This window comes from Macrobrachium rosenbergii, chromosome 42 (assembly GCF_040412425.1).
Source record: "Macrobrachium rosenbergii isolate ZJJX-2024 chromosome 42, ASM4041242v1, whole genome shotgun sequence".
In the NCBI taxonomy this organism is placed as follows: Eukaryota; Metazoa; Arthropoda; class Malacostraca; order Decapoda; family Palaemonidae; genus Macrobrachium; species Macrobrachium rosenbergii.
This window is the reverse complement of record NC_089782.1, coordinates 16010290-16035681: the sequence shown is the minus strand read 5'-3', so window position 1 is coordinate 16035681 and position 25392 is coordinate 16010290. Positions and strand designations below refer to the sequence as shown.

General features: G+C 40.5%; 1 protein-coding gene across 3 annotated transcripts in view; it reads right to left on the bottom strand.

The window, feature by feature from the left end:
- Positions 1–25392, bottom strand: part of LOC136827984 (histone H4 transcription factor-like) — a 204569-nt gene that overhangs the window by 69356 nt on the left and 109821 nt on the right. For all 3 annotated transcript variants that reach the window (XM_067085597.1, XM_067085599.1, XM_067085598.1), the window contains exon 10: positions 16430–16646. In XM_067085597.1, the coding sequence (XP_066941698.1) occupies positions 16430–16646 (217 nt within the window). The remainder of the gene's footprint in view (positions 1–16429; positions 16647–25392) is intronic.

The window sequence follows — 25392 nt, the reverse complement described above, 5'->3', positions numbered from 1 at the left end:
AAGGCTCCACCACATAGAGTAAAACCCTCCCCTGCAATATGAACATGAGGAAAACTCTTTGTTTTGTTATGGAAGGTTGCACATAAAAATGTAATGTGGTAAACTATATATTTTTTCTTACTACAGTACACATGCAGTACTTTGAAAAATAAATCTGGAATAAGAAGGCAATATTCCCCCTGCCTATGAAATGGACATTAGCAACAGGAATAGCTATTTACCTCGGAAGTAATATTGCTGCATTTTAAAGTTCCTTGGACATGATGAACCTTCAAGATACAAAGATCCAACCATCATTTTTTTTCTCATTAGAAACCAACAAAATATGCTCAATCAGATACCCATGAAATTTTGAAGGTAGGGTACAGCACCCATAAACTCGGAGCACAACCTAGGTGGGTCGGAGATTGTGGTTTCCAAGTGTACATGTATCCTGAACTGTCACGGTTTCATTACTTAACCGTTTCATTCAATATTAAACAATACCTATTATGCAGTACAGTATTATCAAATAACATCTTATACCAAACAATACCCTGTGCACACCAAACTCCAACAGTAGTGTGAATAATGCATAAATTCATTCACCAATACAGCATTCATTCATGATGAGTCATTTTCAATAACCTACCATCCCCTGAATCTCATTCACTACTGATGAATGAGATGAATAGTGGACAGAAGTAAATTTTGGAAAGCTACATATATGAGATGTACAGTATACAAGTACATACCTGTTAAAAGACTTTACTTAACCATTTAATAATTTTTCTCTTTCTGCAATTATTAGCCTATTACTGTATTAATAATAATAATACTATTATTACTGTACTATTATTAGGAAGATGACCCTCTTTCAGGCATGTGAATTTCATACCAGGTTTTCTCAATTTTTCTTCTAATTCACTTTTCCTGCTTGTCAGTATTGGTAAATATTAATCAGTGTTCTTATTTCAGTGGATATAAGCAGCTTACTATATTTCTTACAGCAGAAATTCTTTATTCTCTATTACAGTAGGTTACTGAAACCTAGGGTTGTAAATCCTTAGACTTCACCATGCTAATGGTATTTTTTGGTGCTATTTCTTTTTCTGACATCTAATTTCTGGTATTTTCGGTAATTTTTCTGTTGACATTTTTTTACCAGCTCAATGGTCATCTTCTGGACGTTGAGATGAATCTAGAGAGACAGGTCACGCGTCGCAGTATGTATAGGGCATTTTGGATAGGTCCAATTCTCATTGGGAAGGGATTAATTTCTTGGGCAGAGCTTTCTACATGCAATGATGGTTGCTGGTGTTCTCACAAACAAGCATTAGACTGCACCTGGGGAAGTGTGCTGGATTGCTGCCTGCAGATGGACATTCCTGATTGGTTCACTCATCAGGGGGTTGGTTGGCGCTACCCTTCGAGCTGCCATTGGAAGGAAGAAGGTTTCTTGTGTGGTGTTCAGGTTAGGCCTCTCCCAGTGTATAGGGCTTCCAGGAGGCATAGGCATTCGGTCTATTATCTCACATAGGCATTTGGTCTATTATCTCAATGTTGGGATATAGTAATGTCCATTCCTTTTTATTCTCAGGTTATAGGCAGTTCTAGTGTGATTAAAGATAGCACCCTTCTGGGCGCCAAACGGACCCCTGATGAGCGAACCAATCGGGAATGTCCATCTGTGGGCAGCGATCCCAACATGCCCAGGTGTACTCTAATGCTCACGTGCGAGAACACCCGCAACCATCGTTGCATGAGAGAAGGCTCCTCCCAAGAAATTAATCCCTTCCCAACAACCAATGAGAATTGGACCCTATCCAAGTGCCCTATAAATACCACAACGTGCCCTGTATCTCCAGGTTCATCTTGTCCACAGGATGACCATCAGCTGGTCAAAAATGTCGACAGAAAAACTACTGAAAATACCAGAAACAGATGTCAGAAAAAGAAATTGCACCGAAAAATACCATTAGCACAGTGAAGTCTACGAATTTACAACCCCAGGTTTCAATAACCGAATGTATAGTGCATAAAGAATTTCTACTGTAAGAAATACGTATGCTGTTTATATCCACCGAAATTGAACACTGACCAGTTGACATGCAGGAAAAGCGAATTATAAGGAAAACTGAGAAAACTCGATATAAAATTGCCACCCCAGGAGGGTGCTCTTTAATCATGCCAGGATTGCCCATAACCTGAGAATAAAACAGAATGACAATATCTCCAACATTGAGATAATAGACTAAATGACAGACCATTGCCACCTACGCCTCCTGGAAGCCCTACACATTGGGAGAGAGAAACCTAACCTCAACACCACACAAGAAGCATTCCTCCTCCTGACGGCAACTTGAAGGGCAGCACCATACAGCCCTCCTGATGAGTGAACCAATCAAGAATGTCCATCTGCGGGCAGCAATCCCAACACACTTGCCCAGGTGTGCTCTAACGCTCGCATGCGAGAACACCTGCAACCATCATTGCACGAGAGAAGGCTCCACCCAAGAAATTAATCCCTTCCCAACAACCAATGAGAATTTGACCCTATCTAAATACCACCACGCATGCCCTGTCTCTCCAGATTCATCTCAACAACCAGAAGATGACCACTGATCTGGTCGAAACATGTCGTAAGGAAAAGTGCCAAAAATACCAGAAACAGACTTCAGAAAAATAAATACCATTAGCATAGTGAAATCTATGGATTTACAGCCCCTACTGTATTACAGAATAATGAATTTCTGCTGTAAGAAATACGCTGTTCATATCCGCCAAAATATGAACAATGGCCAACTTTTGACCAATACTGACATGCAGGAAAAGTGAATTATAAGAAAAATTGAGAAAACTCGGTATAAAATCAATTTGCATAATGAAGCCATCATATTGTTATTATTATAATTATTATTTATTAACAAAGCAGCAAGCCTAGTTGGAAAAGCAGAATGCTACAAGCCCAAGAGCTCCATAGGAATGCAGAATACAGAAAGAGAAATAGAAAAACGTAACTGCACCTACTTTGAACTTATAATTTCAATAATTCAACTACAGTCAACCCTCGTTAAGACAGACAGGGGGGCCAGGGTGTCCATCTTAACCTATCGTCTGGTTTAACTGGCGATAATTATGTATATACCTATAAATATACTGCATTTCATTATTTTTATAAAGGGTATGAATAATTAACCAATGTAGAAACGTTTGAATTAAACCTCATATACTCTTTCTAAAATGAAAACAGCTCTCTGGAGGGGCTGTTTGGGTCTTTGCAGGTAAGGCATATCTGTCAAATGTATAACAACAATAGAGAGATAAAACCATTTTTCCCATTACATATATCAAATAAAATCTTTTTCGTTACGCAGAATTCCAAGTCTATTACATAGGTTCACGATTGATAATGTTTTTTTACGCAATAACAAGAAATGGAATCAGATTTTCTATCAATATGGCATCTCATTTTGGTGGCGTTGCCAGTATTTCACACACAGATCCACGTGCGTTTAAATCCACGGATAAGCCGCTTAGAATCTCTCTAGGGAGCACTTTCGGTGGTCAGGTCATCACGGTATATTCACAAGGAGTCGGGGCAGAAATTCATGTATCTCGACAAAACTTGGGTCAATCAAATTACACTGTTCAAAAGTGTTGGACAGGCTTATCATCCCAGCAGGCTACGGGAGTAAAACCTCACACCAGTAAAAGAAGCCGATTGATAATTCTACATGCAGGAACAGAAGATGGTTTTGTCAACAATGCAGAACTGGTTTTTCAAGTTAGGAATGATAGGGACTACCATTAACAGATGAATCCTGAAGTTTTTGAGAAATGGTTTAGAAATCAGTTGCTACCGAACATCCCTCCCAACTGTGCAATCGTGATGGACAACACATCATACCATTCTATGCAACAGGAAAAGTATCCAACCTCATCTTGGAAGAAAGAAAACATAAAGCATTGGTTGATAGAGAATGGCAAACAGCCAAGTGATGATTTGCTGAAAATTGAGCTGTATGAACTTGCTAAACGACGTATTAATAACACGGGAAAAAAGTATAAGATTGATGAAATTGCAGCTGAAGCAGGGCATAAGATAGTATGTATACCACCATACCATGCCAATACAACCCTACTGAGCTCATATGGGCTCAAGTGAAGTCTTATATAGGCGGTCCCGGTTTAAACGGGGTTCTTCTTGCCTGGTCAACCGAAAATCGTCTTAAAAAATCGTCAAAAATCATAAGAAAACCTTGACTTTTAATGCTCTGGGTGCATTGAAAACGACGAAACTGCATTATTATTGAGTTTTACATAAAAAACCTTCAAATTATGATTATTCTGCCGTTTTGGATGCCAAATGTCTTCCGTTGGGATCGTTTTGCCATTGACATAGAACATAGCGTCTGATGACGAAAATAATTTCTGATGAATATATTTGAAAAGCGAGGATTAACGTCGTACAGGCCGGAACCGTCTAAACCGGGGACTAGCCTGTATGCGAAAAGAATACTAACCTGGCAGACCTTAAAATTTTAGTGCAAAAGCATTGAATAATGTCAGGCAGAAAACTGGAAAATGCAGTGGGGCACTCTTGGAAAAAAAAGAGGATGCCCAGCAAGATGTGGCTGTGACAAGTTGGTTGACAGTTTTGCCATTGACATAGCTGATAGCTCTGATGAAAAGTTCTGAATAAATTATATATAAAAGAGAGATTAGGCCTACAGGGGAAACCTCTAGATGATGGCTCTGATGACATTTTCTAAATAAATTATATATAAAAAGAGAGGATTAGGCCTACAAAAACCTCTCTAGGAAAAAAAAATACCTTGACTTTTGCCTCAGTGGTGGTGTGGAAAAAGTTTGATTGAAAAAATAGTCTTTTAAAACTTAAGATGGTCGTCACTAAAAATAATAATGTAAAAACAAAAAAGTTTACTTTAATTAAAAATAAAAAAATGAACAAGAAAATATATAAATAAAAATAGCATTAATTAAATACTTTTAGTATCTAATTGTGTAATAATGATAAATGTACATCTATCTACAAGTACTGACAAAATAGATAAGGTGATCATATGTAAAAAAAAAAAAAAAAAATCTATGATTTACAAGAGATAGAGAGAGCGGGGCGGAGTAGGAAGGAGATTAAAGTACCTGGAAATGGAAAGCCCTAAAAATCTTACAAGTATAGTCTCAGGGTTTGTCTCGAAGACATTTAAAGGTCTGTTACACACGTGTCAGTTGTTGTTTTCGTAAAACTGGCAACAGGGCAGATCTTTAAAAGCCTCGCCAGAGAGGTCTCTACGTCGTGGCAAGAGTATAGTAAAAGATGAAAAATGAAGAATAAAACACGATAAAAATGATAGAATTCAGCCGCATATGTAGATGCCTAGGCCGAGACATGAACACATAATTGTTAAGTAAAAAGAAGTTAGTCTCTAAAATGAAAAATGCAGAAATATACGTGATCAAAATAATTGTAATTCAACTTGTGAATTTTAACAATAAGTAAATCTATAAAATACATTTCATATATCGATCTCGGAGAGGGCTGTTCTTCGTTACTAAAGTCGTCATTTTGCAGTCACGAGGACGGTCCAGGAACAGGATTCACAAGTGATGACACATCAATACAACAGACTGTGTGGGATTTTTCATACCACTATACTGTATTACAGTTAAATTCTTGTTTTCATGAAATAATAATTATACAAAGCAAATTACTGAGTAATACTTTTTCCATCAGCAGTCGAATTATCACAATCATGGCAACGTTCAAACTTGAGTGTTGTACACACAATTTGTGATCAAAATGTCTATAAATAGAACAGAAGTATAGGGCTGTCACTGACTAACAGATCACCATGGCAACCAGCCAGCCAATCAGGTTTCAGCTGTATTCTGTCAGAAAGGACGTGAAGCTGATGATGACGTAACGATGATGTAAGTGCGTGTTTTTAAAAGTGTATTTTACTGGTTACATGAAGAATAGAATGAATTCCTTCTAATTACTTGAGTGCAAAACTGTTGGTTCAGAAATTCTTAAGCAACAAAATTTTTTTTTTTATTTACTAATGCTGCGTTGACATACCTTCAAAACAAAATTCATCTCTGCAATCTCTCAAGGACAGAATTAAGCTGCAAAGAGGGCTCTGGCATTTGCCATGTAAACATAAGTATTGTTCAGTAGCTCAGCTTTTGTCTTCATAAAGTTCACCTTTGTCACGTCTTGCTTTCCTAAAAACATACAAAGCAGTTTTACCTATCAGCTACCAGTCAGGCAGCAGATAGGTAAAACTGTTAATATGGTGACTGGCTATGGTAATGTGCACAAGTTAAATCAGTGAAAAGCATTATAGTTTAGTACCGTATAAATAAAGAACTGTATATATAAAATAAAAATATAAATGAAATTTTTTATTTACCTTTGGCAAATAAGGAAAACAGTACGTGATGAGTCGAAGAACAGTAATTATCTTAAATCATGGACGAACATAGCATATTTTAAATTTGCTGATCCTATTTGATGTCTGTATTAATGGGGTCTGATTTAATGAGGGTTGACTGTACACAATTTGGAAGACCATTCCATAACTTGATCACAACAAGAACACAACTACTGGAAACTATATACTGTGGTGCTGAACTTCACAGACGAAAAGGTTAGACCTAGCATTAACTTTTAAGTCCTACATGGTGGATGGTATATTCTAGGAAGATCTGAATGCAAAGGATGACCAAAATTACTAAAAAGTTTATACTGTAATGCGTGTACAACGCATGCAAACCAAATGATGGTGCCAGAGATTAATACAAAGTCTGGCATAATTAATTTAAGAGAACTAAAAGTTTCTACCCAATTTAAGATGCAAGTCACCTGCTGAAAACCAAACCTGGGAACAATATTCAAAACACAGCAGAATAAAAGAATTAACCATTTCCTCAATGTTGACAAGCCCCAGAATTGTGAAAAACTTTTTCAATATGCCATATTTTGTGCAATTGAAGATGGGATGGACTGGATATGTTCCTTGAAAGTGATTCTGCAATCCTGAAAGATCCTTACAATTTTAAATGACTTACATTTAGCTTAAGAAACATTGTAAAAAAAAAATCTGGGTGGCAGGATCTAGTGTCCTTGCCCTACTGCTGACTTCTGTTAAGGTTAAAGTTAACTCTCCAAAAATCACAACTGCAACCACAAGTGTACAGTCAGGAGATGGAATTGATGCAAAATATGTACCATCATCTGCATAAGCAACTATTTCTTTTCCTAAACCAAACCATGTATATGTTCATAAAATTTCACCAGTAGTGGGCAAAAAACCTTACCCTGAGGAAAACCAGTCCCTGTACTGTAATGCCCAACAACAACTACTATTTGTTATCAATTAGTTAAAATTCCAATGAAAATATAAGACATGTTCTCTAAACTGACATGTGTCTCGGTTTGACATCTAGGCCATCATAATAAATGCAGTTGAGAACAGCGCTTAAGTTGGAACAAATCGGTCAAACTTTATGATCAGATTTCAGGGATTCCTAAATATCCAAGCCCTTCCTCATAAAAGCCAGACTGTAAACTATGGAACAGATCATTATTTTCAGTACACATACAGTATTCACCTTCACTCCTCAAATATCCCATTATGCTCTAATTTTAGCTAAATCTCAAATAGACTCTGTAACCACAAGTGTAAAATCAGGAGATGGAACTGACACAATATATATAGCATCTTCTGCTTGCATAGAAGAAAATTAAACATCCATGAGTTAATCATGTATGACCTAAAGGCAATGAGATATAAGTTTGTTTGTCCTGTTTTGTGAAAGACACAACTTACCTGTATGTTACTGTGCATGTCCTACTATAAAAAATAAGAATGCCTACTGAACAGAAAATACCATGCCTACTGAACAGAACATAAGTTTATACAATATGAGTCTAGACTTTGCTCTGTATAAAGAATTTACCTCATCAGTGCAGGATTTTTTTTCTTAAATTTAATTTAAGGTTCAACAGTCGGTGAAAATGAGTGTCAAATTAAAGCTCATAAAAAAACATTTACAACAGAGATACTTACAAGGTTCACTTGATTTCCAAAGTCAATTTCTTCATGCTATGGATATCATTAAAACCAACATTCATCTATCACTTTATAGGGCTGAATGTAATTGACTTTTATAATTTTGTAAATGAATGACGGTTCTGCAGGATTTGTCTGTACCTGCAGCTAAACTCCTAAGCTCTGCTGATCAGGAAAAAATTGGTGGAAAAAAAATTGTATGCAACCTTTTTATTATGGTTAAATAGGGCATGTAGTAAATGTCATAATCCACTCTCTCCTGTATTATATGCATAAGCCACCTGTTTGAGTGATTTTTAGCCACCTCTGACTAAGAAATTCCAAGCAAAAATGTATGCAAGACCAAAATATCTGACAAAAAATGGACCACAGATCCCAAAAACAAGAGCCAGGATCAAACAGTTATAAAAGTCTTGCATTAACCTGGCATGTAGTGACCAAACAAGGGATTTTGACAAAGGAAAAATCTATTTCTGGGGGAAGACCTGTGTCACCCAGTGAAATTGGTTCCAATTAGCACATTTCTACGTTTAAGACTGCTATATATACCAGAGAAAAAAGCTATGTAGAATGCTGGAGTTACTACCTCCAGTTCGATCATCTCATACAGATGTCGATATATACCAGGGGTGAGCTATTACACTTCCACAGGCCTTCGTCCAATAGACTTCTCAATTCTCAAAGACCCAAATTGGATGAGCCGTTACACACTTGTAACTCGGAATACTCACCCAACCGCCAAGTAGGCGTCATCACGAGACTGACACGTCATCCCAAATTTAGCACCCACCAAGCTGAGTATTTCACCCGGGTAGGAAAAACGAGGGGTGGGTCACTGGGTGACACAGGTCTTCCCCCAGAAATAGATTTTTCCTTTGTCAAAATCCCTTTTCTGGGTCGACCTGTGTCAGCCAGTGAAATAGTAACAGAGAATTAACTATACGAAAGCTTGGTGGCCCGCCTCAGAGAGTACACAAACGGAACTAAAATAAAACATTTAAAGAAAACTTCACTGTGTTTTAATACTGACAATTCAAACATTATCACAAAAACAGAATTCAGAGGCACAGGTAAAAAATTCAGAAATACACAGTAAAATTTTGAGGTACTCAGATAAAAAATTTGAATACTAGATATTAATCCAACTAGTATACTTAAGGCTAACAAAAATAAATGACAATGAGGCATTGTGGAAATAAATGGGCTAGGCTAAGGGGCAGAACTGACCCAAGGGAAGACACAGGGCAAGCAGGTGAGACAGGGGGTCAGGGACTAAATTCATATAAACTAAACTTGAGTTGGACCAGGGGGAACCACATTACCCACTGCAACTGTGGAAAATTTAAGGGCCTCTAAAGACTTAAGATAGTGGCGTTTAAATACGTTTGGTGATTTCCAACCCGTATACCTCTTAAGATCATCAAAATTCATATAATGAAAAAAGTTAGTAGAAGTGGCCACCGCACGAACATCATGGACCCTAGGTACTGACTCTGGATTTGCTTGCTTAATAAAATAAAGAATTTGTTGTCTGATGGCTTTGAGTGAGATATTGCCCCCCCCTTCCCTAACAAAAAGGGGACCCGAAGTTCTATTAGAGGTCCTATCTAAGTAAGCCCTTAAAGTATTGACTGGGCAAAGAGATAAATCTTGTGGAAGAGGGACAATCTTCCAAGGAGACCACCTATTCTGCGGGTCTTCGTTCTTTGCTAAAAAACTAGGATCTGGGGATAACAGAACTTCACCTGACGGGAGGAAATCAACATGATTAGATTCTCTAGAAAGAGCAGACAGTTCAGAAATTCTAGCCACTGAGGCTAGACTTACTAAGAACACAGTTTTCCTTAGCAGACTCGGATATGAACATGAAAGATTATCAGTGTCTGATGCCAACCTAAGAACATCATTTAAGTACCAGGAGACCGTGTGTGGACGGGTTGCTGGTCTAAAGGCGCACATGCTCTAGGTATAGATGAAAAATATGAGTCTGAAAGATTAATATTAAAGCCAAGTAAAAATATTCTTTTAAAGCAGATTTAGTTGTAGTAACAGTACTAGAAGCCAGACCCTTCTCGAATAATGACCTAAAGAAAGAGATTGCTAGGTTCGTGGTCATCTCATGAGCATTTGATTCTCTCAGAAACAAGGCTAATTTCTTAACTGCCGAGTCATACTGCCTGAGGGTAGATTCTCTTTATCAGACTCAATAAATAATATATTAAGAGGGTCAATTTTGGCGTCTTTAAGCGCTGCGTATTTCATGAAATCCATAAAGTTAGGGCACTGAGAATTCTTGAGGAAGCTGACACAATCCGAGTTTGTACCATTTGTGTCAACTGTGGGTTGGGGATAGGTCTGGGAGTGAGCTTCAACTCTAGAAGTAAGGGAAAACAACTGCTTTTGGGCCAGTTGGGTGCCACCAGTGCTGCTCGGCCTCTGAATGATCTCAGCTTGTGCAAAACTTTCATCAGCAAATTTACCGGGGGAAACAGACAGACTCTTTGCCACCTGTTCCAATCGATTGTCATTGCACTGTGGAATAAGCCAGAGGGTCCAGATTGGGAGCTACGTAACAGGGAAGTTTGTGGTTGCTCTCTGTGGCAAACAGGTCTACCTGGAGACCCGGTACCTGAAGACAAATCCATGCGAACGACTTCTTGTCTAGAGACCACTCCGACTCCAGTGGGGTTGTCCTGGAAAGTGAGTCTGCAATGACATTCCGGACACCTGCCAGGTGGGTGGCTGACAGATGCCAACAATGTTTCCTTGCTAGGGAGAAAATCGTGATCATCACTTGATTGATATGACCTGACTTGGAGCCTCCTCTGTTCAGGCAATGTACTATAACTGCATTGTCTAGTACCAACCTAATGTGAATCTGTCTGGCCGGGCGAAGTTTCTTTAACGTTAGAAACACCGCCATGGCTTCTAGGATGTTTATATGGAACTGGCAGAACACTGTCAACCACGTTCCTTGGACTTTTCCGTGTTGGGAGTATCCCCCCCAACCGCTCAGGGAGGCGTCTGTATGTACCACGAGAGACGGAGGGGGAAATTGGAGAGGCACTGACCTTGACAAGCTCTTGACTGTCGACCAAGGGCGAAGTCTTTTCCTCAAGATCTGGGGGATCAGAGAAAGTTTGTCTCTGCGCCTGTTGGCTCGTTTCCGCCAAACCCTGTTTATGTCTTTCAGTTTGGTTTTCAGCAGCAAGTCTGTCACCGAAGCAAACTGAAGAGAGCCGAGTATCCTCTCCTGGGTACGACGAGAGGCATGCTTGTTTCTGAGGAACTGTCTGGTAGCTTTGGCTATTTCTTTTCTCTTGGCTGGTGGCAAAGACAGTTTGTGAGTGCTGAGGTCCCAATGAATCCCTAGCCACTGGAATTGAGCTGCTGGGACTAAGTGTGATTTCTTCCTGTTTATTTGGAAACCGAGGTACAGTATTCCAAAAAATTGATAACTATATGGGTTGCTCTTTGACACTCTTTGGCACTGGGTGCCCAAATGATCCAATCGTCCAGATACGCAGCCAACATGATCCCTTGGGACCGCAGCTCTTGAACGACTGTCTCTGCCAGTTTGGTAAAAATTCAGGGTGCCATGTTGAGCCCGAATGGCATGACCCTGAAGGAGTAGGCTTGTTTTCCTAGTCTGAATCCCAGGTAAGGGGAGAAGTTTCTCGCAATAGGGACGTGATAATATTGCATTCTTCTGCAGGAGTTCTTCTGCAAAGTCCTGTAAGTCCTGGGAAGGGTGTTGAAGGAACCTGATTGGTGGGGGAGGCCCCTTGCACCAGCTCCAACCCAGTCCTTTCGAGACTATGCTGTGGGCCCACGGGCTGAAGGCCCAACGGTCCCTGAAGAGGTACAATCTCCCTCCTACCTGGGGTGTCTCATTGATTAGGGGAAGGTCTGCTACATTTGGTCCCGTGGCCTCCCCTTCCTCGTGAGAGGGGCCTGGATGTTGCTCTACCTCTGTAGGCAGCTCTAGCCCTGCTTCCTCTTGCAAATCTGTTATAGCCTCGAAATGTTCCCGAGCTTTCAAACGAGGCGTTGAAAGCTGGGGACGTCACGAAAGTTGGTGCAGCAGAAGCATGTTGATTCGGATGCACCAAAACAAACTGCTGTTGGGGTTGCGCCTTAGATGTGGAGGGCTGCCCGACCTGTGAAACCGAACAGCCTGAAGCACAGTCGGGCTTGAGGTCTCTTAAAGCCCTGGAACCTCCTGAACCTCTTCCCTTTAGGTTGAGGGCCGGAGGTCTCGGAAAACTTCCTCTTAAAAGGAAGGCCCCAACGAGAACGGAGACTTTGGTTGGCTCTAGTAGCTTCAGCCATAACAGCATTGACCTCATCCTCCGGAAAGAGATTAGGTCCCCAGATAGAACTTTTTATTAGCCTATTAGGTTCATGTCTGATGGTGGTCTCCGTAAAGATGTGTTTTCTGCAATTTTGTCTGGCTACAACAAAGTCGTAAAGATCTGACTGGAAGGAAGCCAGAAAAGACTTCGTAACCACCTGAAACAAGGGCTCGTCATGATAGGCTAGAGCTGTTACTTCTGACATAGTGACTGCGTGCAGGGAATGACCTAACCCGCACTTGGTTTCAAATTCTGTTTTGAGCAAAGCTTCTGGAATTCGAGGAAGATGCTCACTGAACAAGGCGGAGGCACACTCAGGATCAAGCTTCCCTACTGTAAAGTTGCTGGAGCTCCCAACCAACACTCTGAATCTCCGGGAAAAGGAGAGGTGGAATCCGTTTCCGGAGCTGAGGCATAGGCTTGCCATCCAAACCCGCTTGAAGAGTCAACTCCGCAATTTTAGTAGTGCAAGGAGTCGGAATGGCATCGCCAGTAGAGAACATCGTGAAAGACCCTTTGAAAGGAGTGAGCTTAGTGTTCTCGCACTCCCAACTGGTGAGAGCGCGCAACAGAGTAGATTGAGCCTGATCCTTTGGGAAGATAACCGTCTCCTTAGGGACCTTATCAGACCTAACCCAGGCTTCTTCCGTTAGCCTGGCGAAACCTGGATAGGGGGGAACTAAGTCAGGTGGGAAGAACTCCAGTTCCTCCAAGCGACGGGTGCCTAAACCTTCGATGGTCAAAGTGTCATTATGCAAGGGAGCATGTAAAGCAAGACACCCTGGGTTCCCTTTATCGAAGGGAGGTAGTTTGGAGGCATCCAGGACAACATGGGACTGGGGCGTTGCTCCAGACTGGATGAACCCGGAAATCAGACTTTCTTGGGCTTCCACCTTCTCTGTCAAAGATTGCACAGACTCTTCGGAAGACTTCAGGCTTGAAGCAATATCATCAAGCTTAGCGTCAACTTTAGAGTCAATCTTCTCCATCAAACGATTTATGAAGGCCTCAGAATCAAAGTCAGGCAGAGACTTAGCCTTGAAATTCTGGATCTCACCCCTTATGAGGGGAGCAGCCTTAATTATTGGTGATACCGGTTTGGGAACCGGAGATGACAGAGAGGGAAGCCTTTGAGTTTTAGAAGGTTTTGAGGAATCTTTCTTTTTCTGTGTTTTAACCTTGGGCCTGACAGATTGAGATCTGTCCCCAAGGTTGGCCGGATTCGGGAAACCCTGGAAAGAAGAGGATGAAGAAGACGGTGAATTAAGAGATGGAACACACACACCAACCCCGCCTGTCTCACTTACCACCCTACCTTCAACCTGATGGACGTCAACTTCGATAATCATGGGTTCTGAATGTAAATTAATAGCCGCCACCTCTTCCGCTACTTCTCCGCACAGGGCGTCGTCTTGGGAGGATTGTGTATCCAGCCGAATCTTTTCAATGATCGGCGCGGCTAAGTCCTTTGGTAAGGCGGCGGAAATCCGGGCACCAGGGTAAAGGAGATTACATATCTCCTCTGAAAGGATGTACGGTTTGCCGGCTGCCACATTCCTCCCGAATCCGCCAACCCAGGACTTCAGAGACGACAGTGCTGCGGAGCGGATTACAGGTTTAGCCTGGAAGAGAAGGCGGAGCTAATAAAAAATCCCTCCTGAAAGGAAGAGCTATAAGAGGTAATATAATCGAAAGAGACTACAAATTAGTCGACTCTCGACACTTACCGATTCATCGGACGCCAGTCCGTAAAGGGCGTAACAAATCTCGCACCCTTCTGGGTGCCAAACGATTCCATCCCCAACATGAACCGCACAGCCAGAGTGCGAGCGGCACACTTCGTGACCGAACGATTGATGGAGAATGGTCGAGCACCCAGGTTCTTCACAACGTAACATCTGTAAGTAGGAAGATGGTAAATGAGTACCATAAGAACAGGCGCCGCCGGAATAAGACCGGTGGCGAGAGAGATTGTTAATAACGTAAAATTAATACAAGGCAAAAAAGGGACGAATGTTTTTAAAATCATAAATAAGCGGAAACGTTATAATGTTCCGCCGCAGGGGATATTATAATGCTCCGCCGCCAGTCACTGATTTCGCTGTATATACATTTATGGGAACGGAGTCCCCATGGCGGAGAAGGGGGAAAAGATATACCTCCCCAACAACCGCGGTTAATATCACCGTAGTGATAGAACAACGAAAAACAGAAATAGACCGGCGGAGATGAAGATAATAATAATAAAAACCCCGAATGTTATCATGCATATGCGGGACAATGTTCGACACACGAGCTGCCAACCGGATAGACATTGGAAGCAAGTCTACGAAACACCGCCCGGATGAAAAGGGAGTTAGTGACATAAACCTGGCAGAACGACAACTGGTCGAGTGGGCAGCACTCTCCAGACGCTGACTATACCACCAAGGGAGGGGGGAAACCGAACAACGGTGAGCGGCTACCCACCCCATACAGGGGGAAACGCACAGGTGGCGTCACAAATCATATGACGATAACTGAGCTGCATACATGAGAGAGGAAAGAGACCGTAGCCTACACTCCAAAACCCAAGCTTTGGGCTAGACAGGGGGCCAGTGGGGTACGCCACTGTAATGGGGAGAGAAGGACCAAGGTCCTAGCTCAGCCAGCCACACGAGACTAGAACAAGCAGGGAAGGAGGAAAGTGAGGATTCCTCACGCTACAGGCACTCGTCAACAAGGCAAACCTAACCTCCCCAGCCTAATGGCTGAACGGGAGATAAAGGTAGCCTAACACCGTGTAAGAGAACAGCACGTCTAGCCTAAGGCTAAAAAACTATATCTAGGATAACAATACAATAAAAACATTCGAAAGAGGACAACATATTAAAACACATATATAAAAGCATAAACGAACTGACGAAAAGACAGGCCAAAATAGGCCGCAGCATCGGGCATAAGGATATCGTGTGTATCCCAAGATGGCCGCCAGAACGCCAAAACGAATGCCAAACTTAATCTAAAAATATAAATGTCATCCTGCCTTGTAGAAAGCAGCTAACATCATAAATAAATACTTCACACCAAGGAGAACATATTAAAAACTGGAGGGGAAGAGAAACTGATAAGAGGGACCCAAATTCTATTGTCAGAAAATGGGAGATCCATGGCCTAAATGATAATGGATAGGCAAAAACACGATCTCGTCCCCAACCAGCACTCGATGCAAAGTAAAATACATTTTCTCCACACAAACTCCAAATTATATGGAGTCAACAAAAACAAGGAGAAAAACACACAAAATAATATAAAAAATGTTGAGATTGAAGATCAAAATGTAAGAGGCAAACATGGAGCATACGCTGCATATGACGCAGCGCTGCAAAACACTTAAAACGAAAAATCGTAAGATAAAAATAAATTAAATTGCCTCTAAGACCAACAATCCAACCAGAATTAGTACTCAACTTAGATGGTGATAAAACCTCGGTGGAAGACATGATGAGCTGCCAAAAGGAAAATACGATCACACACAGAACAGAACGAGGTGTAAACACGATCGCTGCTGAAATTGGAATGACGTGTCAGTCTCGTGATGACGCCTACTTGGCGGTCGGGTGAGTATTCCGAGTTACAAGTGTGTAACGGCTCATCCAATTTGGGTCTTTGAGAATTGAGAAGTCTATTGGACGAAGGCCTGTGGAAGCGTAATAGCTCACCCCTGGTATATATCAACATCTGTATGAGATGATTGAACTGGAGGTAGTAACTCCAGCATTCTACATAGCTTTTTTCTCTGGTATATATAGCAGTCTTAAACCTAGAAATGTGCTAATTGGAACCAATTTCACTGGCTGACACAGGTCGACCCAGAAATGACATATTTAACCTCTGGAGATTCAAACCCATCCCTGGAGAATGTCAAGACACACTTTCAAGTTCCATTACTGTAGACAAAAACATGCTTACACTAGAACATGACTACTGTATTACTGAGACACTTAAAAAACTTACAGAATTATGCCAGTCCTGATTAGCGTCCCTCTGAGAGAGAGGTTCATTATTAGGAGTGGAGACAACAGCAGAGGAAGAAGGTGGAGAGGGAGATGGCAAGGGATCTGGAGTGTCAACTACCTCCTCTTGCAAGTTTTCATCTCCTTCCTGAGTCAACTCAATGCTCTCATACCTAACCGTCTGCAAGCGGTAGAATCCATCTTCATCTCGTTTATACCTGAAAAGAAAAAAACAAATTTTCTCGTACAGTATACAAAGTACAATACTGTACTTTTATATCTACCACACCATTAACCTTACTGTACAAACACATTATCTGTCATTAAAGAATAAAACAACTACAGTACTGTATTATCAATTAGATAAAACCCTAGGGTCATTAACTTGCAAGACAAGCTTCACAAAATAGAGGCCACATAGGTAAATAAAAGCAAAATGACAACAAAATAATGTAAGGTAAGTTAACAAGCAAAAAAGAAAAAAATATTTGGATACAAAAGCAGTAATACAAGTCAGAAAAAACAAGGTAGCAATGGATGTTACAGTAATCCTTAAATTATCTAGATTAAAAAAGCCAAGGGCCTGTTAAATAATGGCAAAATCTGGATAAGGATAAGTAAATAAAAAATCTAGGGGTGTTCAAGGGTAACTCTATACCCTTCCTCACCTAACCTTGTCAATACCAGATAACTGTAAACACTCAATATGCTTATAAACAACAATCATCACACTTTAAACTTAAAACATTATGCAAAAGGCAATTATCTACCTTTTTTCCCCATATCTTTAACAAAATACAGTATACTGAATAAAATAGACTGAATAAATGAAAGAAAATGTAACCCATTCTTTTTCTCTCTCAAAAATGACAAATTAGTAGGTAGATAGGTCATCTGTATTTACCCACAGCCTACCATGCTTTTATGACCATTAATGTATTGTTATATAGCAACTTTATCAGTTGTTACCATATTGTATTACCATACACAAGATACAAAATATGTATGTGTGAACTAGTGACCTAGGCAAGATGCTATACAAACAGTATCCATTTGCAGATTGGGTATCCCACTTGTGGGAATGTTGAAACATAAGCAAAGAACTTGAGAAAAAGTCTAACAAAATTATTTGACATCTCTTCCCAAATCAGAGGTATTGTGAGCATAAATGTTACTGATGAAAGTATGCTAAGTATTTGCTGGATTCTCAAGCACACAAAATGCTTATCGAATAATGTTGATGTTGTTACCATGCTACTACTGGTCAAGTGACTTGGACAAAGTTAAATACTGCTGATAAATTGACAAATTATCCACTCCTATTGCAGTACCCACAAACCCTGGATCAGACATGGATTCTCTCAAAGCAAGTGTGCCACACAAAATGTGCTTGTGGGAAGCGCACTTTGTCTTCTGTAAAAAGTTGATGTATTTTTTTTTTTATACAGTACCTGATTGGAAATGCATTTTTAGGGGGCAATTAGTGTTTTCTATTTTAATTTGAAAAAAGAGTAGGTATACCAGCAGAATCGGAAGAGAGATTTTCACTTACCAAAGAATAATTCTATCACAGCACTGTATTTTGTTGCACTGTTTATGGCTAATTTTATCTTACGTGCATTAATAGGATGAAAAACATGATTAAGCTTAACCCTTTCATATCTGCATAGTTATCACATCACTGAGGGCACATGAGCCCGATGTGTCTGGGAGCGCCTTCGACAGTGCGAAAAAATAATTATTTCAAAATTCAGCAAAAAATAGAAATTTTATGCCAACAACGTTCATTTGCTGTCCTTTTTTCTAAATGTTTATATTTTATGGTGGAATAGTCAGAATAAGAGTCCCAGCCCTCTAAATACAAAAAAAATGTGAGTTATTTCACGAAAAAAAAAAAAATCTTTACTTATTTTCATATTTTAGTTTAGAACCAAAAATATGAATGTCAGGCGAATGAATTATTTTTATGAGAAAGCCAATAAAATTCTCTAAATATCGCCATATAAAAGAATGGAAAACGAATAAGTCAGTTGGTGAAAAAATTGATAGAAAAAGGGCAAGAAACAGAGCGCTCTGCCCGGCGTATGGTGAGAATTATCGCTAGAAAAAGATTTTTTGAAGAGCCCTATCTCGGTTATTTTTCATAGAAATTACTTTGTAAATATACGAAAATGTAGAGGAAAAGTTGAAGAATAATGTGAGAGTCAAGAAAAATGGCTTTGGTAACGGCAACAGTTTCATTTTGACGTTATAAATTGATTGAAACGAAAAAATGTTACCGTTGTCAACATTATCGTTAAGTAGCTCAAAAGCTATAACAGTTAGGCGAATGCATTATTTTTTATGAGAAAGCCAACAAAATTCTCTAAATATTGATATATAAAACAATGAAAAACGGATAAGTCCAGTTGGTGAAAAAATTTATAGAAAAGAGGGTAAGAAACAGAGCGATTTGCCCGGCGTATGGTGAGAATTATCGCTAGAAAAAGGTTTTTTTTGAAGAGCCCTATCTCGGTTATTTTCATAGAGATTACTTTGTAAATATACGAAATGTAGAGGAAAAGATGTAGAATAAAGTGAGAGCCAAGAAAAATGGCTTTGGTAACGGCAACAGTTTCATTTTGACGTTATAAATTGATTGAAACGAAAAAATGTTACCGTAGTCAACATTATCGTTAAGAGCTCAAAAGCTATAACAGTTAGGCGAATGCATTATTTTTATGAGAAAGCCAATAAAATTCTCTAAATATTGATATATAAAACAATGAAAACGAATAAGTCCAGTTGGTGAAACAATTTATAGAAAAGAGGGTAAGAAACAGAGCGATTTGCCCGGCGTATGGTGAGAATTATCGCTAGAAAAAGTTTTTTGAAGAGCCCTATCTCGGTTATTTTTCATAGAAATTACTTTGTAAATATACGAAAATGTAGAGGAAAAGATGTAGAATAAAGTGAGAGTCAAGAAAATGGCTTTGGTACAAGCAACAGTTTCATTTTGACGTTATAATTTGATTGAAACGAAAAAAAATGTTACCGTTGTCAACATTATCGTTAAGTAGCTCAAAAGCTATAACAGTTAGGCGAATGAATAATTTTTATGAGAAAGCCAATAAAATTCCCTAAATATTGACATATAAAAATGGAAAACGAATAAGTCCAGTTGGTGAAAAATTGATAGAAAAGAGGGTGAGAAACAGAGCGCTCTGCCCGGCGTATGGTGAGAATTATCGCTAGAAATTTTTTTTTTTGAAGAGCCCTATCTCGGTTATTTTTCATAGAAATTACTTTGTAAATATACGAAAAGTAGAGGAAAAGTTGAAGAATAAAGGAAAGTCAAGAAAAATGGCTTTGGTAACGGCAACAGTTTCATTTTGACGTTATAAATTGATCGAAACGAAAAAAAAAGTTACCGTTGTCAACATTATTGTTCGTAGCTCAAAAACTATAACAGTTAGGCGAATGAATTATTTTTATGAGAAAGCCAAGAAAATTCTCTAAATATCGACATATAAAATAATGAAAAACGAATCAGCCCAGTTGGTGAAAAATTGATAGAAAAGTGGGTAAGAAACAGAGCGCGCGCCAGGCATACGGTGAGAATTATCGCTAGACATTTTTTTGAAGAGCTCTACCTCGGATTTTTTTCATAGAAATCACTTTGTAAATATACAAAAATGTAGAGGAAAGGTTGAGGAATAAGGTGAGAGTCAAGAAAAATGGCTTTGGTAAGAGCAACAGTTTCATTTTGACGTTATAAGCTGTTCGAAACGAAAAAAATGTTACCGTTGTCAACATTATCGTTCAGAGCTCAAAAGCTATAACAGTTGGGTGAATGAATTATTTTTATGAGAAAGCCAACAAAATTCTCTAAATATCGATATATATGATAATGAAAAATGAGATTCAGAGCCCTGCCTAAAATCCAGACGTCTCTATGTGATGCACTAACAAATTTCCGCTAGTTTTACCGCAAAAAAACTTTATGCGAAAGCATGTTGAAACTGTTCTCGATTGACGTCGCTTTATGTAAACAGCCACACGTGTTTACCCAGCCTCACGCATGGTCTCTGGCAGAAGTGTGGCCTGCCAGGCCTGCGTGGGTGCGATCAGCTGATGTCATTGTGAGAATTTTACTACGCCGTGGATTTGCGCATGCACAGTAGAGGAACTAAAAATTTATAGAAAATAGAGGATACCAAACAGAGTGTTTCCAATAATGTAATCCTACATTTTATAAAAAAATGTAAGATACGAGAGAAAACGTGGGTAGGATCAGCTGATTTCATTGTGGGAAATTTACTATGCCAGGGAATTGCGCATGCGCAGTATAGGCACTGCTTGCCTGGCGTATCGATGCCTGAGTTACACGGTCCAAGGTATGCTTTAGCCTATGGAAACCACCAACTGTCCGAAAATAAAAAAATTTACCCTACCACACGTACGAAAAATGTCGGTAAATTTTCACGTTCAATTACGCCAGTCAGACAAGAAGGGGGTAGGGGTTATTGCGTAATATGACGTCAATTGGGCAGGAAAGGGTTAAGTTTAAGTCATCATTTTTCCGAGTGTATTTGCAAAATTAATATATAATCAGGACCAGACAAACTTATGAAATAAGCATCTTTAGCTCACAATACTGCGAGTTTTTATTTATTCTTAAGTTTTATTAATATGCCAAATATGAAGCATGTTAAAATCTATCAAATTTATTGTGATCAAGATATTTACCAATGAATATGGTAAATATCTTGATCACAATAAATTGATAGATTTTAATATGCTTAACATATTTGGCATATTAATAAGACTTAAGAACAAATAATAAAAAAAATCCTGTATTGTGAGCTAAAGATGCTTTGTTTATATAAAACAAAGCTTTATATAAACTTACCAAGCAATTACATAGCTATTAGTTTCATTTATTCGCAGCAGTTTAAATTCAAATTTCGCGGTAGCGACACCGATGTTCTGTGTAGGTGACTAGTATCGCCCCCTAACGAGATAGTTAGGAACAACATAGCAGAGAATCCTCAGTCTGTTTATGCTTATGTCCACCTGAGGGGAGGGCTCCGATTATGTAATTAATTGGTAAGTATATATAAAACTCTATTTTATTATAAAAATGTCATTTTTATATAAGTAACTTACCAAGTACTGTAATTACATAGCTGAATCCCACATTGACAGGAGGTGGGATACATGGACATATTCTGCTCTAAAACATTAAGTCATGTAATGAATTAGAAATAGAAGAGTTACTAGCATTGAAAAGAAATCTTGTCATTCCTTGTTAGTTAAGAGAGCCTGCAGTATAAACTGCCTCTGGTTGGTGCTCAACTTAACCTGTAGTGGCTCCCCAAAATTTGACACTTTAGTACAAGGTGAATAGGCAGTAGGAGAAAATCCTGTGCTTCCCTCCATGATACCACGCCAGTAACTAAAAATTGCAAGCAAGGCATTGCCAAATTTGTAAACACTGTTTAAACTCTCTCAAAATGAGAAACAAAGAACAATCATACTACCAGTAGGTTGACTGTCGAATGGACGTAAGGGATACATAGTGTCTGAAAGCTGATGAGATAGAGGCTGTTCTGACATCTTTAGCTTTCACTAGGGGGAGGAAAATGCTTCTCCTAAATCTGAGCATATCTCAGAAGATAAAGTCCATTAGGATAAAGGGCACGATGTTCTGATCAGAGAACGAGAAGAGCTCTTGCCTTAACTCCCTGGGTTATGGATGGCCTGGGACTACCAGCTTTTTAGGCAATACCATACCATCCAGCTGGGCAGAGACCAGGAGTTCTAGTCAGAGGAAGAAAATAGTTCTTGCCATAACAACATAGGTTCTGGATGGCCTTCGAACCTGAACATTCAAACTGGATGGAAAACTTTAGTCTTCCTCAGAGCTAGTGAGCGCTACTGGGCGTTCAGAATGAAAGCTGACATCATAGCCAAAGCTGGTGCCAGGCTATTGTTAGTGCCAGGAGAGCAGGGCGCCAGACGAGCTATGAGCTCGGTTGTTGTCTGGTGCTCCTGGAAGACATGGATGTCCGTAAATTTCCTAAGGGAAAAAGAAAAACGGATCCAGGTCTTGGATGCCAACGAACTAGGTCTCCATGCTTACACATGAGTTATGCATAGTTCGATACCCCTTAACAGGGTAGTGTAAAAGGAACATGAACGTCTTGCAGAGGAGACATAGGGCTGGAGACATTAGCTTCACAAAGTCGATCCCCAGGTCTGGAAGATGACGAGAGAAGATTGACTTCCATGTCTTGCAATGGTCTCTGCAATACGTCTGAAAAGGATCTTCAATGATAATCCTCCGGACAGTCTGGAGTATGTTGGAGAAAGATCTGACTACCTTGGAAGATCTCTTGAAGCGAGATTGTCCGAGAACACACACAGTGGGGGAGGATCCTGTAGAGTCCGCCCACAATCGAGCAGGTTCAGGGACCATGATACGAGCCAGAATAGGGCTAAGCGGACAATGTAACTTGGAGTTAGCCCGAAGAGTGTTGCTCCTTCTTAACCATGAGCAAGGGCACGAAGAGAGGTAGTCCGACGGATCTGTTTATAGCATGGGGTCTGTTACACAAGCTATAGGGATGGTTATGGACCACAAAAGGAGGAAAATGAAGATTCACTGAAGGGGCAAACAGGTCCAAGACAGGTCTGTCCCACAGATTCCACAGATCCCAGCAGCAGGGGATCGATGGTCCCCTTCTATGTCTCAGGACGTCTGATAGGCTCAGGTCTATGAACCGATCAAGTGACTACAAGGCCTGATTGATCTGTCCACAGAAACAGGTCTCTTCCTACAGAAGTGGGGAGACATGGGGTAGAGCCTTGCTTACATAAAACATTAGAACTGTGGTCTAGTCTGAATGGTTACCACAGTCTAGGAGTACAATAAGGTAAAAGCACTGAAGTTATGAGAAGAAATTTCCAGCTCTATGAGAAGGAAGTGAAGGATCCGTCTCTCCAGGGACCACGCTCTGGAAAAAAAAACCCGGTTCCTTCAGAAGGCTCCAGAACCCGTAACCAAAGCGCTGAAAGGAAATCCAAGACTAGGTTTACAGATGAAGGAACTTCCTTTCAAAAGACTAAGTTCAGACTACTATAACAACATGGGCTCTGGAGAAAACATGTGCTGTCAGGAGGCTGGCATCTGGCAAGGGCAAGGAAGGGTGCTTCCTGCATCTCCAAAACCATTCAATAGTCATGAAGATTGAAGGAAGAGGCTATCTGGTTCATCCTCTATCCGCTGTGGACATGTCTCGCATTGGTGATCATGCAGACTCGCAGCCAAAAAAGCAAACTAGTAGAAGGACGTGCAGAACCACAAACAGCCATGCGAACTAACTGCCAACTCTGTGGACTCTATGACAACCAAGAAAAAACGTTGAAATCCTTGCGGATTCAACAAAAACATAACTTGATAACGCTTACAGTGGACCCAACGATACTCTTGTATAGAACAAAGATCTGTAGAACTGTGCAGAGAAAAAATTCCATAACCATAAGAACCTGGGCCCTGTGAGCTTAAGCCAGGGGAACGGAAGTGGCCACCGAGTACTAGATATAATAATGAGCGCTCTAGTGCAGGTGTTGGCGCTTGACAAACACGCCAGGCACTACGAGGTGGCGCCAGAAGCTCAGGAAAGGGTCCAGGAAAATGGGAATTGGCACCCTATAGGAAAGGTTGTTCAACCAAGAATGAAACTGCAAGAAGACTGTGAGAAGAAGATAGATAGCTTTAACTGTTGACAGGGAGCAGAGAACAGCAACTGCCAACATGTAGATCTTCAGCAGTGAAGAGCCAAGAAGCCTACGGCATTCAGTCTTCGCCTTAAGCCTTGGAACTGAAGTAAAATCCAAGGACTCATTTAGGTCTGTCCAATCTGGCCAACATCTCGTGGGCACCAGCGCTAGAGTAGGCTCACTACTAATGTCCTGGGCACGAAGGGGGGAAAGAGGGTAAAACTCTCAGTCCGTCTGAAAACAGAGGTTCTTGGTAGACGGAAAAAACTAAAAAATCCGAGAGATGCTGAAAGTTGACAGGAGGACTCTGGCCAGTGCTCCTGGTGTCAGTCCAAAAAATTAGGACTTTCAACAATCTTGACAGGAAAGTCTAGATCCGACAAGGCACTAGAGTGAAGGAAGACAAAAGACACTTGTCTTGCTCCTTTTAAACGACAGCCAATTTCCCAACCTTGACAGATGCTTGGATGACTAGAAAATAGCCCACAGAGCTTCCTACTGCAACTCAACAACTCTGACCCAGAAGTCTTGTCCAGAGGTAGATTTGGTTCCTGCTCAATGTGAACTGGTGCACAAGGCAGGACAACAGCATGTTCTTAAAATTCAGGCACCGAATCAAAGAGGAACTGGCGTCGGACACAGCACGTTGGCGCTTGGATCCCTTGGATCCCACTACGTGCTTGGATCCCTCGAATCCCACTGCACACTTGGATCCCTCAGATCCCAATGGGCGCTTGGATCTACTGGATCCTACTACACGCTTGTATCCCTGGGATCCCACTGTACACTTGGATCCCTCAGATTTCATGGGCACTTGGACCCCTTGGATCCCACTGGACACTTGGATCCATCAGATCCCACTGGATACCTGGATCTATCAGATCCTACTGGATAGCTGGATCCATCAGATCCCACTGGATACTTGGATCCAACAGATCCCACTGGATACTTGGATCCATCAGATCCCAATGAACACTTGGATCTATCAGATCCCACTAGACACTTGGATCCATTAAATCCCACTAGACATTTGGATCCATCAGATTCCACTGGGCACTCAGATCTGACTGTATACTTGGATCCATCAGATCCCACTAGCCACTTGGATTCAACAGATCCCACTGGATGCCTGAAGCCATCAGATCCCTCTGGATGCTTTGATCCAAGTGGACGCTCGGACACTGGGATACAGGTGGACAC